This window comes from Corvus moneduloides, chromosome 8 (genome assembly GCF_009650955.1).
Source record: "Corvus moneduloides isolate bCorMon1 chromosome 8, bCorMon1.pri, whole genome shotgun sequence".
Lineage (NCBI taxonomy): Eukaryota > Metazoa > Chordata > Aves > Passeriformes > Corvidae > Corvus > Corvus moneduloides.
The window spans coordinates 4,638,294-4,655,978 of record NC_045483.1 but is presented as its reverse complement, the minus strand read 5'-3'; the positions used below and the strand labels follow the sequence as shown (position 1 = coordinate 4,655,978).

General features: G+C 39.2%; 1 protein-coding gene across 5 annotated transcripts in view; it reads right to left on the bottom strand.

Annotated features, from left to right (window-relative positions):
• Positions 1-17,685, bottom strand: part of ATE1 (arginyltransferase 1) — a 70,515-nt gene that overhangs the window by 52,803 nt on the left and 27 nt on the right. Inside the window, exons 1-7 of one of the 5 annotated variants that reach the window (XM_032115840.1) lie at positions 17,459-17,680; positions 16,161-16,224; positions 15,757-15,819; positions 15,170-15,273; positions 14,116-14,388; positions 11,338-11,567; positions 8,545-8,673 (exon numbers count right to left, since the gene is read on the bottom strand). In XM_032115840.1, the coding sequence (XP_031971731.1) occupies positions 8,545-8,673; positions 11,338-11,567; positions 14,116-14,388; positions 15,170-15,273; positions 15,757-15,819; positions 16,161-16,224; positions 17,459-17,546 (951 nt within the window). In that variant the 5' untranslated portion in view covers positions 17,547-17,680. Of the gene's footprint in view, positions 1-8,544; positions 8,674-9,593; positions 9,723-11,337; positions 11,568-14,115; positions 14,389-15,169; positions 15,274-15,756; positions 15,820-16,160; positions 16,225-17,145; positions 17,305-17,458; positions 17,681-17,685 lie in introns of those variants that run through there. The other 4 variants (XM_032115838.1, XM_032115835.1, XM_032115837.1 and 1 more) reach the window with 4 other exon arrangements.

Below are 17,685 nucleotides of genomic sequence, written 5' to 3'. Positions count from 1 at the left end.
TTACTTACTTGATACAAATACTCCCTTATTGGTGGAGTCCACATTAAACACATTGCAAAGTTCTGGTATGTATTTAACCCCAAACACTCCCTTGTTAAATGAATAGTCTAATACACAGTTTAATTCCCCCTCTTGTAATGGCTGGGTGATTTAGAAATTCAGCAGTTCCCACACTGCAAAGTAATAGTAAATAGGAATTTTTAATTAAAAGTTAGATAAAAACAATATATATAGACAGCTACAAAAACCTGACTGTTGTCAAGAATTCCATTAAGTTCTGAAATTAATTACAGGGGAATACAAAAAAATGGGGGGATTGTTTGTCAGCCATCCCATTTTTCCCAGGGAAGGGGAGGAGAGGAAGGCAGGCAACAATAAAAAGTGCCAACAGTGTAAGTTGCTGCCTCATCTTGCTTATCTTGTCCTGCTAATCTATGGATGGATGGGAAACCTTTGGACATAGACTTTATGGAAGAACACTGAATTTCTATATGCTGATGGTAAAGGGGATTGTACATTTCCTATAATTTACCATTTCAGATCTAGTCACTACCACTCTAAATTACTCAGAGTTTGGAACAGCAAATGACTGTGGTATCTTAATTAAATTGTAGAATTATTTTGTTTTGGTGGATAAGGAAAAAAACCACCAATAATATTTAAAGAGAAAAAAGGGAATTAAAAATTTGAATTATTGAGTTATTTTCCTGTAATAAAAACACAGAGTTACACATTCTTACACTGAGTGCATCAGTCCCTACAGCCAGCGGTTTTAGAAAGTGCAGGTTTCCGAAAAAATAAACCATGTGTTATTAATTTCCATGTCAGAAGACTCCCAATAGTTCTTAATCTGTAACTTTAGCTTTATAGTGCAAGTTAAACCCTATGGTGAGAAAACTGAGCCCACAACACTCTTCAAATAGTTTTATCTATTCTCCAGGCCCTGCTCCCCAATCCCTGGGCTCTGAGGGTGACGGGGGACTTTTTAAGTGTACCTAAGCATAACTTCTGCTGTTACAGCTGCTAGGAAAAAAATTTTAACTGCACCTGAATTTGTATCACAATCTTAAGGGCAAAAAAACCACTATAAGTCTTGTTATAAATTATTCCACCTGATAATACCTGGTAAAGTTCAGAGGTTAGAAAATTTTCTTAAACTAGTCTAGACATTTATTTTAAAAGGGAAAACATTATATTCAGTTTCTAAATTAACAAACTCATCTAACACTGCAAGATTATTATGAACACAATTAAAAATTATCCAATAAACCAGGAAAGAAATACAGCCAAAAGCTGGTGTTGCATGTAAAATAACTCAGTATGTCACATAAGCACAATTAAAATTCCCTTCACAAAGCCATGCTTTTCTAATTTTGATTTCTAACTGATTTACATAAACTTTTAAAAGCTATAGAATATGTAAGAAATCCACAACATATTTACTTTGGTGCAAACTAATTACAGCTGCCAGAAAGAATCAACTCAACAACAAGGAGTAAGTTTAAACATAATTAATAAAACTAAGAGAAGAAAAACATCCCTGAGAATGAAATCAAAAGGAGAAAAAAGGCAGAAAATTAAAAGGTAGGTTGGGTTCAACCCAAAGCTATTTGCTGGAGTAAGAGCAGGTGCACAGCTTTAAAAAGATAATAAACCAGAGCATTAACACCTGCTCCCTTTCACGCAGAGGGGAAGAGATTCAGGTGCTAAACCAGAATGGGTTTCACCTGGCAGCTCAGGAATTTCTGGAAGGGAAGGTTCCTGATGTCACACAGGGACACAGGTTTGCCTTCTCAGGAAACCTTCAAGGTGCCAGCAGCAGAACTGTTCAATTATCTGAGATCTTCCGCAAGGAGGCATCACAAAAAGCATTCATTTATCATTTCCCCTTTGACAGTATTAGAGTTTGCTCATATTTGCAATTCACTGTTAAGGAAAATTGAGTACTCGCCCTTTTTTTGGGGATACAGAAGGGATGGGATTTGGGCCTTCCTTCTTTTTGTTTTTTAAAATCCAATCCCTGAATGGAATTCAAATAAACCAAGCATTTTGGTCATGAGGGGTTCTTTGCTTTATTTTTCACAGAGGTGCCAGGCTCAAAATAAAAGATAATGATGACAAATCATAAAACCTACAAATCCAGTGCATCACCTCTGTGCTGCCATATTCTAATTGAAATAATCTTCCTTACCCAAGACAGACTAGAATCAATATTAACCATAAAGCTGTGCAGTGAAAAACTAGAAGTCAGTGTTTCAGTAAGGAGAGGAGAAGCTACTAACCCTCCCACTGAAAAGAAAACAACAAACCAAACAATAAAAACAAACTATCTAGGAAAACACATGGAAACTGAGCTGAAAAATGAATTAAATTCTTCAATTTCTTGTAAAAATCAAAAAAACGGGACAAAGTTTTTTGTCAGGAAATTTTTACAGGAAAAAATTGTGCCAAACCACCCTTGAACTTGGCAATAAACTAGAGCCCAGCAGAGGAATCAAAGATTTATCCCCAGGGTGGCTCTACTTAGCATTTTCAACAACTGCTTACAAAATACAGAAATGCTAAAAGAAAAGAGTTTCAGAGATATCCACAGACCTGAAGGTGAAGAGTGGGCCTTCAAAATATAGTGCTTAAGGAAAGTGGGGATTTAAAGTTTAAATGCATGTCTCAAATGTAGTTTTCAGTCGAAGAACTGGACTAATGAAATAACCACTGATACATTTCAGTAACAATTTCAATTCCTTTATGCAGTGACAAAAGTCTCTGAGGCTTTCTTGCTCAGAAGAAACTTCCTCTCAGTATACTGGAGGTTTATCAGTATTACAGCAAAGATAATTTCATTTTATTTGGATTTACATAGAAAACACAGTGGGAAAATCAGGAAAAACAATATAAACTGAGATGCAAAACAACCTGAACTGAAATGACTGTGGACAAGTTACTTAATTGTCTGGATGCTTAAATTCTTTGGCTGTTATAGGCATTTCATGACAAAATCCACAGCACTGCAGTCATGAGGGCCACACAAATAAACAGAAGGCATTAGGCTGATCTAGAAATACTTGTTCTAAGTCTTTAAGTCAGAGCTACCAGGATGCGAAATGCAAGTTCACTGCAGTGAGATGTTCTGCCATGGCTTCCAGGAGCTGTACAAAAATGTATAGAAGGCTAAAAATAACCACAAAGGCTATTGATTTCTCAGCATTATCTCACTGGAATATAAAAGAGGAAGCTAGGTTAGAGAGACCTAGAAGTTTGCAACTGGCTGCTGATACCAGTTAGGAACTGATCAGAACGTGTTCCTTGGCATTTCCCAGACTACTTGCTCAGTTTTCTCTATTAGTTCAAGTGGATTCCTGGGAAGCAATTAAAAAAAAAGAAGGGGGGGGGGGGGGAGGGGGGGAGAGGGGTGAAAGAAAAACCCCACTATACGTATTTCAGTAATTTTTTGCACCTTTTCAAACAGTGTATCTTTTGTGTGTCCTGAAATTCTTTTCTTCCAAGACAAATATTTAGTTAAGCACAAAGCAAAGAGAGAGTCCAGCTACTTTCACAGAGGGAACAGACAGATACTGTTTTTCTACAAGTTTGTCATTATGAAGCCCTTGTGAAAAGTTACATAAAACGTTTGCTTCAGGAGGTCTAAACAGCAATAAACTGTTCATTCTTGCTCTTTCTGGAAACTACTGTAGAATTTTTATGATCTTTTATGGAAATGTTTTCTAGCTTGTGGAGCTGCCACATAGCTTGTTTCAGTTACCCTTCAGCTGTGTTTCTTAAAGACAAAGACTGCTATGAAAGACTTGAGGATTCTGACACTGGGTCAGAAATGTGATGCCTCTGATGAGAAGATACTTCATTAAGAAGAACTGCCAGAGACACCCTCTATTCTATCCAAATTAGCCATTATTTCATTGGGATCACAAAATTTCCTTCTCGAGATGAAAAGGTAAAAAAATGTTTTGACTGTATTTGTTTCACCTAAAAGCTTTGCCTCTAGAGCCCCACAGTTCCACACCTGTACCCGTCATTTCACCTATCATATCACTTCATCTAAAACACACAGGATTCAGGTGGCAAAATGTTCTGAAATAGCTCCAGATATTTTATAGTTCATCCTGAAGCTGGGGTAGAGTTGGATCACAGCATCTCCCAGGTGATTTGTGTTCTGCAAGGCCTTCCTTGCATTTCTTACCCAGAAACAGGGATTTTTGCTGCTGAGCAAGAGTTAAAATATTTGCAGATAAGGATTGCTCTTAGCAAAGCACAGATAAGCCATTACACAGCTTCCACAAATCCAGTGGAACTGGATCATCCAAAGAGGCAAATCTTGGGATTATACAAGACACAAGTTCATTCTTCTTATTCTTAGATCACCCTTCCATATATTAATCTACACATTTTCTCCCAGAAATGTAATCAAATACTATTAAAAGTCACTCAAAAAAATAAAATACAGGCTCCAAACCTGTATTCATGCATTTCTCTGTGCAGGAGTTATTACAACAAAGCTGTATTAGCATTTATTATTTTTCTTATGACAAATGAAGAAAAAAAGGTGGACAAACCCTCACCCACACGATTTTTTTGCATAATTATTTTACTCTTGATATGCTGATCAGCTCAATAATTTATGCTACAACTGATCTTTCACTGATAGTACAGGGAACTAAGGTTTTTTCAATGTAAGGATGCTCAGCCTACTCTCATCTCTCTGTCCGTTAGTGGTCTCCATTTCCAAGTTTTTCCAAGCTTTCATGATTTCAATTTCTTTTCCTTACAGCTTGACTCATTTCACAAAATAAATACAACTGCCACTAAAACAGGAAATAACCCAAACAAATAAATCCCTGCAATTGATTACATTTGTGGGGGTTTTGTATGTTACAGACACTGCTCCTCATTCTAAGCACGATTACTAAGCATCTTCCACTACGTTAAAAGCAATGCAACAAACAAGAAAACAACAAAACCAAAAAAGCTAATGAGTAACAGCTCTATTATACTGGGAATGGGACGTGGAGACCATCATTTTCGACCTGAGACAAAGGCCCACACAAAGCACTTTCATAAAGGGTCAGAAGAAATGCAAAGAATGGGACAAACACTAAACCAGATTGTTTTCATAGCTTCCAAAAATGAGCAGTTCAGGAACTATGCTAATTCAAGAGTAGCCTTGGATAAACTTCTCCAATAGGCAGGGATACACCTATTTTCCTATTTTCCATGATTCTATCTTGATTCATTCATAGCTATTTATACTTTAATTACACAATCTGTTCAGGTTCCCCCTAATTCATCTCATTTTCTCCAACGACTGTAATAAGAATACATCTATTCCTCCAACAGGGGGTGGCCATGCATTTACACAGCAGCTTAATAAAGTTTTGTGCTCCCACAGAGGAAAACTGAAAAACCAATTCTTCCTCAGCACTATTTAAGAGCAAGTATTACGAAGAAACCTTTAATAAGAAAATTGTCTGCTTCATTTTTCCTCAGGACACCAATTCCATACAATAAAAACATGCTGACATGAACATTCTTAAGTGCCAACAAGTTTGTGTAACATCAGGAATTGACTCCACTCCAAAGCACAGAGACAACCAGGTCAGTTTTGAAGCTGAATTCCTGCAGCAAGTGATCAGAAGTTCTTGAGAGGGGTGAGAGGATTTCCAGGGTAAATTCAACTTATACCAGACAAACTAAGAAAAAATGGCATAATGAATATTTTAAAAGACTATGGAGAAAATAGTTGTGGCTTTTATGCCAAGATAAAAACAGATTTGAATTTTTTTCTCTTGCAAGCTAAATTGGTTTTAATTCCAGGAGCAAGGAAATACTTCAAACTGTTCCTAGAATATTAACTTATTCGGCAGAGAGATAATATATTTCTACTTTACCCAATCCTCTCCTTGCCAGTGAAAGATGAACAGAAGATTGTGATGATGCTTCCATAGAAAGGCAGGTTTCACCACTACTCTGGAACTTGGAAAAAGTTGATTTCACAATGAAGTTTCCACCTTTCTTTTTATTAGAACAGAAGTCACTGCCTCACTCAGGAATCAGTACTGCACCATCAAAATGTGCTGCAGGACTCTCCCCAGCAAAATCCCCAATTATTTTAATGAACACAGTGTAATTAGTGCTGTGCAGTCTTCAGCAGGGAAGCAGAAGAAGGAAAGGAGGAAAAGGCAAAATTTACAAAGACTCAGCATCACAAAGGGCACTGAAACACCAATAATCACTGGTCTCAAACTGGCATTAACCAGAGAGTGTCCAGAAGTTCAATTCCACTGACTCGCTGCCCTGAAAATCCTCTATTCTCCCCCTTCACATAAACTTTTGATGGAAAGCTACATTTACATTACAGAGGTGCAAAGAGGCCCTCTCCACACTCACTGAGCAATATTCAGCTTCATTGTTCACATGCTTTTATTACTACTGTGAATATTTTTATAGTTTTTCACCTTAGTGTTATTCTCAAATAACCAACAAAATTCTACATTGATTCTTAGAATTGCCTTTTAATATAGTAAGGTTAATATTAAACTAGTCTAGCAACAGATAGTATATTGTAATGCCAACAATCTAAGAACTTATTCCCAAAAGAAGTTAATATGTCCCATAATAATCTTTGTTGGATTCTGAATTTAAATATAGGCAGGTTTCTAAATATGAAGTGTTCAGCTAAATATAAAGCTAAAAACTCTTCCTAAACTACAAACTTTCCAAACACAAAAGTGTGCAGGATTCTCCCTGAAAAAAACCTTCAACAACCTCGCAGAGTAGTTTGCACAAATTAAAAGTGAAAAAATCCTGGATATTTGCCAGTTTAAACCTCAAAGCAGCTTCTTACTATCCTGATAAAAAGCCCTGTGTACAGGACAGAATTTTATTCCTTTTACTTAAGAAACTCCATGGTTCCATAATGTCTGTATGATATATTAAAAAGTCTGAAAAAGAGGAAGAAGAAAAAGTTTTGAGGTCTTTCAAGTAGCATTTTCCATTCTTCCTGTCAATAACTTGGATCAATTTTACCCTACTTGGTATCTTAAAAGTGACTCAGATAAGTCTCTTCCCACACAAATTCAGTATTTTAAAAAGGCTTCTAAACTACATGAAAATACATTTCTACGTAAAACATTCTTCAGTTTACTTCCTGCACAGATCAAATACAAAATGTTGATTGAAGTGACAGAGTATTAGCTCCTAATTGTGAATAGCCTAATTGTGAATGGCCAGGCAGTCTCATGGACACAGAATATGATTTACCAAGGCTGAAAAAGAACCTAAATTCAAACCCATCAGCATCAGACCAAGTTTTTACATTCAGTAGATGCTTCAGGGAAGGTTTTATGTCTCTCCTGGAATTATCTAAGCCTGCACAAACATGAGGCCAAAGAGAGGAGATAAATGCAAAGTAGGGAAACCTCTATGGCAAGTAACAAGGAAAAAGAGGATAAAAATCTGTTACACTATTAGCAGTGTACAGTGAACAGAAATCCATCTCCTTCCTATTCAGCAGCAATTCCCAGGACAGCCTTTACACCTTCAGGTGGTGGAAACCTGACTGTCCCTAACACATCTTTCTAGGCTGAAATACTTCCATCACAGCAGAAAAATCAAGACTCTAATCAGACCAGGTAATGCTTGGCACAAATCTAGTAAATAGCTCAGTCTCTCTTGGCATGCCTCCAAATTTTACATTATTATAATTAAACCCATTTATGTCAGCAATTATAAAAAGGGCAGAGACTACTACTTATTGTTATGAGACCTATTATTTTACAAAACAAAGTGAAATGGTTTTTATAGCTTTCCAGAGTAGCATTACAGACATGTCACCAAAAAAAAAAGCTCTCCTTACACTCTTTTGAACTGAAGCCAAAAATTATGATGTGGTTTTACAATTCTACCTGGAAAACAGCCCCAGTTTACAAGGTTTCATTTCTGCAGGTAGTTCACTCTCAAGAACAGAAAAGACTGATTAGCTGACCAATATTAAAATTGCACATCTGCAGTAGATAGAAATGAGAGATCTGAGGTAGCAATTTCATTAATTCTGCCAATGACGAGCTTGTGCCACCTGCTAGAGAAATGGAGAACTGCTGCTTCTTCAGAACCCCACGAGTATTTTTAATTATTTTTAACTTATTAGATTAGGATTATCCTCCTGTAAACACCCTTTTGAGAGGAGAGTTTATCCATATGCAATGGACTCTCATCAAGCCTCAGAGGATCAGCTGGTGAGATATTTTAGCACTATTCTTACTGCAAAGGTGAGCTCCAGTGCGCTTAGCAATGCAACGGGAATAAAACTGAGCTTTTTAAAACCTTCACCTGTTAAATTAAGCAATATCACAAAAAATTAGGGATTAACATAGAAAAGGTACCAAAGAACTTTAAGGAAGAAGATGATTTTGCCATCAAAAAACCTCAGAAATGGCAATTTCAACATTTTACTACTTAGAGACACCATTTCTCACTGTTTAGCTGTGCATTTTAAGAAGCTATTTTCAGAAAGGTGCATGCAGTGAACTGTACCTCATTTTCCCCACAGTCAGAAGGTGTGTCCTTGTGTACAGACATCTGATACTTGGCAAATAAAGTGGCAGATTGGTTGAAGGATGATTTGAACTGGGGGTCCTCAAAGGAGACAGGTACTAACCTCACCTTCAGAGCAAGGGAAATACAAGCATTCTGTTTTGAGTGCATAGCATCAGATAATCTGCTTCTGAAGGTCAGGCTAGTGAAAGATCTCCTCCTATCCACTTCAAAGCCTCTGAAGTCAGTTGTCTACCTTAATAATAAGACAACTTCCTACTTTTACTAATATCTAACAAATCAACTACAAATTTTAGTTTCACTGCACAGTCTCAAGGACTTATAAAATGTTTCATTTTTAATGGCACATCACTCTTTGATTGCCCTGGTTCAACACTTACTTATTCTTGCTACATATACTGTTTCTCCAAACTCAGGATGTTTTTTTTCCTTACAGTAGTAGAGATGTAACACATCTGACAGCTCACCCTTACACCCCACCTGGTCGTTGCAAGAAGCAGCAACGACATGTAATTTAGATGGAGTGCACAGATTACTTTTTAAAGACTTAAATTGAAACTGAAGAGACTTACTGAATTCTGGTGAACCTCAAGCCAATAATTTGTGTGTGTGATAAATTTTTGCACACATCTTGGCACTGATCATTGCATCCTTCTTATGGAAACATTCAAACCAAAGCCAACGAGGCCAATTATCAGGCTGAGTGTCCAGCTGCATTTAGTATTTATGGGATTAGTATTTTTAAGGCCCATCACTATCTCCAAGAGCCTCACCCTCTCCATTTCTTCCCCAACAGCATCCCCTTGTAGCATCCATAACTTTTCTGCCTGCAACTAAAACCAAATATTTGTGGCACTCACAAAGAGGTATCAAGAGTTTGCACTTTCAGGATGTTGATTTTATTGGATACAGTATTTTACAAGCTCCTGAATATACAATGGATATAAAATCCACATTTGTTTCTCCTAGAAACAGGACACGTAAAATGGAGGGGAAGCTTTGCATAATATTAAATTTGGCCTTCTGACCTGATTTATGGTTGGTTTATCAGGTGGGTCCTTGTGAATAACCATCTGGTAACGTTTATAGACCTGGTAAGACTCCTGAAATGTGGCTTTGAACTGTGAACTTGGTGGAGATGATCTCACCACCCTCACCTTCAGAAGAAGTTAAACACATCTATTATTAAAATATCATGCAATAACTACACATTTATACACAATACAAACACCACAACAGAAATGTTAACCTCCTGCATAAGGGCCATCACAATTTAATTACTATTAGGCAATAGTCTTCTAATTCTCCAGCTCAATTTATGCTACTGAAGGCTTTTATATTTACAATGAATAACATAAAAGCTTTTCAAACTGCAAATTAACTAAAATGCCTAGAGAAGAACAACACAATTTTCAGGAAATAATACCAACAAATGGTATGCAGATCATCATTTTAAAGACATTTTCTGTGCTACTTAAAATATTCTCTTGTAGTCTCACACTACACTGAAAAATACTTGAAAGACTTGGAAGACTCAAATATCTGCTCTTCATCCAAAGGTTATGTTTTTATGGCAATAATCCCGAGGGGATTTCGTGGTATTTTTGAAATTGAAAGAGGAAGATGAAGCAGTGTTTCCATACTCAATTATGAGTTAACCATAATAAGGAGTTATCAGTCTTCACATCATCACCCTTAAAGACACAAAAATAATTAAGAAAAATAATCTATAAATTAAAAATTCTTCTTAGTAAAAATGATTGCTCCCTAAGCAAAAGAATGCTACCACATAAGCAGCAGTGCATGTCTTTTCAAACATATTTAAGATATACTAATTTCAAAAACTATGTAATTTTCAGAATGGTTTTATTTTCACAAAGAGCAATTTTTTTTTAATCCTTCTAATTCTCCCTGCATCTTCCAAATGAAGATGTTCAGACAAAGCCATCATGCTTCTGTTAAACAACTCCTCAGAAAATGTGAAGGAGTTAGGGAGATGGATCAATTTCATGGCTTCTAGTCAGTCAATTTCATTTCTAGTACCATCATGGAAAATGATCTGGGGAAATACTCATACTCAGTAAGTTTTCCAGCTTATAGAAAAAATAACAATAAATACGGTTTTATGATTAACAAATGTTAGAAAGTCCAAAAGTCTTCCAGACTACTGTCTCTAATACATGTAGTGGCAACCAGTGTACTAAACAAACTTTTCTACCCTCATTTTCACAGCTTTCAAAGACATCAACACACACCAATGATGTGTATAAAGAGCAACTATCTTATCTGTTTAATTTCATGAAGTTGCTGCTTCCTTGTTAAGTTTCCTTAGCTTAGATAGTTTAAGTATTTATATACTGTAGACCTAAATACTGAATTTCTCTCATCATTCAATACTCAATTCAAAGACTTTCATTTTCAAGTCACACTGTATGAAATTAATTTGCAAGTTATTTTAGTAACTGAACTGGCCTCTGCTAGGACTGACTGCAGTGCAAGAGTACCCTCCTGTGGTTAACAGAGCTCAGCTGCACCACAGGTGTGCAATTTGTATCTATATATCTACATATCTATCTATATATATACGCACACACACCTCCCTATGATGCACATCTATAAAAATATAAACATACACCATTCAGTACCATACATATTTCAAGATTTAAACCACAACTACTCCATAAAATCATAAATACAGACCTAAGCTTTTGAAAAACTCCTTAACTAGACTTTTCCTTCATCTGCTTCCAACAACAGTGAACAAGATATTACCTCTAATTTGTGTAGTGCATCATCAGGTAAAGGGGCAAAAACAAAGTCTTCAATGTTTTTAGGCTGGTTTGTTTTAGGTTTAGAGTTTTGCAAGAAGAAAGCTTGATCTCCTTGAAGTTGAGAGCCTTCTAATGTGCCCATCTGGCTCTGCAGGAGCTTCTGTAGTTTTCTCTCTTTCCTTATGTCCTTTGCCTTCCGACACAGGGGCTTGCTCAAATCAGCCCCTTTCCCTACAAGGGCACAGGCAAAGTGTTAAACACCACATCTGACACCAAACAAGCAGTTCTTACCTAATCACCAAAAAGAAATGGCTAAAACCACCCTTTATTGCAGACTGTGGTCTGAACTCAACATGGCCTTTCACATTTACAACTACCAACACGGATGCCAAGCTAATGCAGTGATTCTTCCACAGCCATTTAATGCAGCACTTTAATCTGGAATCACCTTGACCATTTCACCCCAAAGCCAAGGGTGTATTTAAAAACTTGAAGTACTGAAGGACAAAAATACAGCCACAAAATCACAGAGCATTTTGCTTCTGCATTTGAAGCCCATGTGGCTACACCACAGACTCCTGTAGGAGACACACACCCCAAAATAAAGCATTTGTTTTTTCTCACCTGGAATCCACAGGCAGGATGCTGAAATGCTGCCAGTGCTACTGTGATCATGTAATGGAAGAGTAAAAGGCCACAGAAGTTTGCATCTTTGCTTAAAATTATCTTCAGATTGTCTGTTTTAACTAACAAATTCACTTTTTGCAGTTTCCCTCTACCTTTAACAGATCAGCCATTTATAGAATTCTATTTGTGAAATGGCATTTGCTAAGGAGAGAAGTCAAACCGAAGCACTATTTCCCATCTTGATCCATTTGTTTTTTACTAATACAAGAACTGCAAGTTGTAAAGCAACACAAATCCAAAGACACGAGGGAATTACAGATACGATGTGCCCTGTCCTCAGGCAAACAAGTCAGAGGAAGAGTTTATTTCAAACACTCATGATACATTTGAAGAACGAGTACTTCATCTGTATCGGGATCTGTTTTGTGTCTCGTCTCTTCTGTTAGCTGTAAATTAGCAAGAAAAACTTCTTAAAGCAGTGAGTGTGCCTACACAGACATAAGCAAACCTTCTTTTCTATCTGAAACTGTGCAGAAACAGACCATTATTCCCAGAGGACAATGACCTGTTTTGTTTATAAAGGAATAAAAATGCAATTAAACAATCTTATTACAGACTAAGTCTACATTTTCCAAGATGAAAACTAAACATCTTCCTATCTGGAAAATTTTAAACTAAATTTGACCTGTGACACCAGCTAGCACAGAAAAAAAAATTAAATAAGCTTTCTGATGCACTTATTATTCACTTTTAGATTTCCTTTAAAATCTCCAGAAAGAAGCACACAAATGAATATTTCTGTTCTGTAAAAGTAAACCCTCTTTTTCTGAAATGCACTACAATGTTGCTTATCTGCATTTCCAGTGTTTAAAGACTGACTCAAAGCTATTCTTAACCCAACTGAAGACCTTACCTCACCTTATCCAAAGCATTGGCAGGTTTTTACGCTCCTATTCTTTACCCAAGTCTGCCATCTGCTGTCAACAGCCACTTCCTTTCTTTCCAATACTAAGTTTACACACAGGCCAAAGTTTTTCATTTATTATTTAAAAACAACAGAGCTTTGAAAATTTGCACACTAAAAGTCGTATGAACAATAAACTATGTAAGGGCTATAAAGGTTTTTATAAGATCAAAATCTAAAATACAGTTTTAAAAAATCTGTAATAGTTCTATGCAACACAACTGGTTTTCTGACCTAGCATTTCTGAAAACTTTCCTTTTACTTAGATGCAAAAATTGCTTATTAAGCTGTGGAAAATCAGATCCAATAGGGATGAGTGCTTATTCAGGAAAAAACATTATTTTATTTGAAATCAGTCATGCTATAGATAGAGACAGAAGTACTTTGTTCTCCTGAATACTGGCACAACATGCAACAGGTGAGTGGAATCAGGAATTAGTAGGATGGCCCAACACAGGCAGAAACTCTAAAGACACAAGTTGCCACTAGAATTTTCTGTACCATCACTCACCATGTACCAGTAAACCACAATTCAGAAAATTCCCTTTATTTTCCAGTACAGCCTACACAAAATGGGAAACACGATCTGTAAGACAAGGCTGTCTTATCTGCAGCCTCTGGGCCACAATGTGTGTGTCAGCAATTCTACCTTAAATTAATTATTCTGGCAATAATCCACTCACCGTTACTACCTTCCTTCCAGAAATCACCCATGTCCCAAAAGAAGGCAGCCATTGAATCACAGAATGGTTGGGGTTGGAAGAGACCTTCAAAGGGACACCTTCCACAATCCCAGGATGCTCCAAACCCCATCCAACCTGGCCTTGGACACTCTGAGGATGGGGCAGCCACAGCTTCTCTGGGCAACCTGTGCCAGGGCCTCACCACTCTCATCATAAAAAATTTCTAATGTGAATCTCCTCTCTTTAGAGTTTCAGATCCAAGAGATTCAGTCTTAATTAAGGTGAGAATAAGAGGATAAATATAATTTTTTAATATAACAAAATATAAATTACATTATTACAAGTAACACCCAGCACCTCTCAGTTTTTATGGTGTAATTCCATAAACTGGGAGGAGCAAAGGGAATAAACCAAAAATATTAATTTACTAAGCAACATAAAAAAAAAAGGGATTCAAGAAGATGAGAAATGATGACAGCATATTCCAATTACTACCAGAAATTACCTGGCTTAGGTGGTGCATGAACAGCTTTAGCTGAATGTGATGGCTCTGCAGGGACTGGTGTGTCTTTGTCTGTACAGATCTGAACAGAATCTGATTCCACCTTCTGCACATTCCCCTCTTCTTTTGTTTCTCCTGAGTCCTTATCTTCATTCTCCACCCTCTCAGCATGATCCACAGCCAAGGGAGTCAGTTCAGACTGACTGACTTGAGACTCACTTTTGTATGGAAAATCACACGCGGCCACATCCTCTATATGGGAATCCATCGGCTCTTCTGCCAGTAATTAAAACCTGCATGAGTTTCTCTCTGTACAACCACAGCTCACACCTTGCACAATTAAAATTAATACTAAATTAACTCGTTTCCAACTTTACAAGTGTTTTCCAACAGATAAAGTGACTGTTGCAGTAGCCTGAAAACAAAGTTTCCTTTATGACCCCGAATTATGAACACCAACTCATTTATGAGAACAGTTTTATTTTCTCCATTAAAATTTACTTAAAAAGTCAACTTTTTCAGGCCATAACTTCAAACAAATAAAAACAAACCAACCTAGCATACCACACACACAAAAGAGGCAAATTAAAATGATTCAGAACCAATACAAGTTTCACCACCACGAAGAATCACTGGGTTTGGTGCTGGATAAACGGAGGGTGACTGTTCAGTCACGTGGAAAAACTCTCTTTGCTCTTCCTTTTCTCTGTCACCAGTTGCTCTGGTTAGTCCTGTCCAGATTATCAGTTTCATAATAGAAGTAAAACCAGTATCTAATTCTCTACAGCACCCAGCTAGAAAGTAAAGATATGCCCAGTAAAATAAGCTGATCTACGGAAAAAGTAAGGAAATATTTTCTTCAATAACCCAAGTCACCTGCACAATTTGGCCTCTGGGCTACTGAAGTGCTCTTGATTCAAAACACTGCCAAGACACAACCCAGCCAGGGGTCTACACACAGAACTCAAAGCCCATCTGCCATTTGACCACTCAAGCAGGTATTTAAATCCTCCTTCCATGCATCAGTATTGGTTTTCAAACACTCAGAGTTTCTTACCTTCACTCACTACTTTCAAAACATTCCCTTTGGAAATAAATTTCAACATTTTCTTCAGAACTTTCTTGTGGGACTTGGAGGCCTGAAAATGCAAAGCCTGGCACCTAAAAAAGAAAAAAAGGACCATTTCTTTTGCAAAAGATTGTTTCAGAAAAAAAATTTAAGGAACCACTTGTAAGAATTACGTTGTAATTTCCATTTATTTCTTAGTTTCCCTATATTGTGGTCAAATGTTTTATCAACGCTTTTGAGTTAATGAAATTATGTTGTCTTGCACTGAATAGTATCAGTCCCTATGGCATGTTTGTCTGTGTACCTGTATATTCACTAAAATAGGAGTGTAAGCTTTTCTTATTTGGGCTACTAAAGCAGTGTTTGTGGGTTAGAGACAAGGTTCCTTACAGGGAAATATCCCAGAGCAGCTGATGTGCCTATGCACAAACCCAAGAGCATATATTTACTATTCAAAGTATCATTAAAAGTTGTTAAACTTTTGAAGTATGATGTACTTCAAGCCGTAAACACAAATGGTGGAACATATTTGAAATGGTCAAATCCCTTATAAAAGTGTATTTTGAGTTTCTTACCTTATTGTGTATTGAGGACAACACGTTTGATTCATGATAGGTTTGTAGACATATTTTCCACTTCTGAAAAGAGTAATACATATGCATTGAATTTTTCTTGTTTATACTACAAAATAAATGCAGAAGCTTTTTTATTAAAATCACATCAAAATACTACATGATCAGTAACAAAAGTCAAAGAGCAAGTTCTTCAGCTCTTTGCTGATAGTACCATATTATCCTTCTAAAATCACTGAATATCTTCCTGTTTGACAGTGTCATGTTACAAAAGGTCACAGAGCACTGGACAAATAGTTCAATTACTAATGGATATATAAGTGTTTCTGCATATCTAAATTTTAAATGTGGATTCTAACTTTTATCTCAACTGACAACATGGCTCTGTATTTTCTTTTCCAATTTACCTTCGCCATCCTCTGTCTATGAGATCCTGGTAATCTTGAACTGTCATTGAATGTGCCCACATACCTGAAATAAATAACACAGCAACACACTTGACTGACCACGGTTTGGCTTTAAAATGCAACAAGTTCTGCAGAACTGGCTGGAGCCCCTCTGCTCTGGGACAGGCTGAAGAGCTGGGGGTGTTCACCTGGAGAAGAGAAGGCTCTGGGGAGACCTCAGAGCTCCTTCCGGTGCCTAAAGGGACTCCAGGAGAGCTGGAGAGGGACTTTGGACAAGGGGTGGAGAGACAGGACACGGGGAATGGCTTCCCACGGCCAGAGGGCAGGGCTGGACGGGATATTGGGAAGGAATTGTTCCCTGGGAGGGTGGGCAGGCCCTGGCACAGGGTGCCCAGAGCAGCTGGGGCTGCCCCTGGATCCCTGGCAGTGCCCAAGGCCAGGTTGGACATTGGGGCTGGGAGCAGCCTGGGACAGTGGAAGGTGTCCCTGCCCGTGGCAGGGGGTGGAACTGGATGGGCTTTAAGGTCCCTTCCAACCCAAACCACTCTGTGATTACTGCAAATCCGAGCAGCTGACGGCCGCTTATGCAGAGATGTCTTACAAGGATTTAGCATATTCTTAAATACATAACTACTGATTTCAATAACCACATTAAGTGCAAAAACCCCAAGCCCAACACAAATCTTGGGATGCAATCAACTGTATTTCTGTGACCATGCAAGCGCTAAGTTCCCCTCTGCACCTCCCACCTCTCCAGAAATACACACGAAAAACAACACGAAATTGCTGCTTAGTTCTGTTACACTCATTCGGTGCCACCGGGCCCTAGGAGCCGTTCCGAGCTCCCGGCCGGGCAGGCGGGGGCTGCCGCCGAGCCGCCACCTGTCCCCGCCGCCCTCCCCGGCCCCGCGCCCGCAGCCGCCGCTTCTCGGCCAGCCCCGGGCGGCCCGCCCGCGGCCCCGTTCCCAGCTCGCCCCGCCCGCACCGTGCGAGACGTTGCCGGTGTCGCTCCTGCAGTAGCCGCACCGGTAGCCATCCTCCCCGCCGAAAAACTCGACGATACTCGGGGAGCCGCCGCCCGCCGCCATCCCCACGGTGCCCGCCCGCCTCAGGTCAGCGCCCCGAGCCGCCCGGAAGCAGCGCCTGCCGCCATCTTTGCTCCGGGCAGCGCGCGGGCGGCGCGCACAGGAAGCGGCGGCGCCGCCATGTTCCGCGCGGGCAGCGCGGCGCGGCCGGAGGAGCCCCGAGGCCCGGCCCGGCCCGGCCCGGCCCGGCCGCCCCGCCCCGGCCCCGCTCACCCGCGGACACCTTGCCCCGCGCCGCGCCGCAGTAGCCGCAGCCGTAGCCCTCCTTCCAGCCCTTGTACTCCACCACGGCGGCGGGCATGGCGCCGGCGGCCCCGCAGCCTCGCAGCGCCCCCGCCCAGCCGCAGCCGCCGCCGCGCCCGGCCCGGCCTCCCCCGCGGGCGGATTGGCGATAAAAGATCGCTCCCGGTTCTGCGGATCCTCGCACCGTGTCCCCGCAC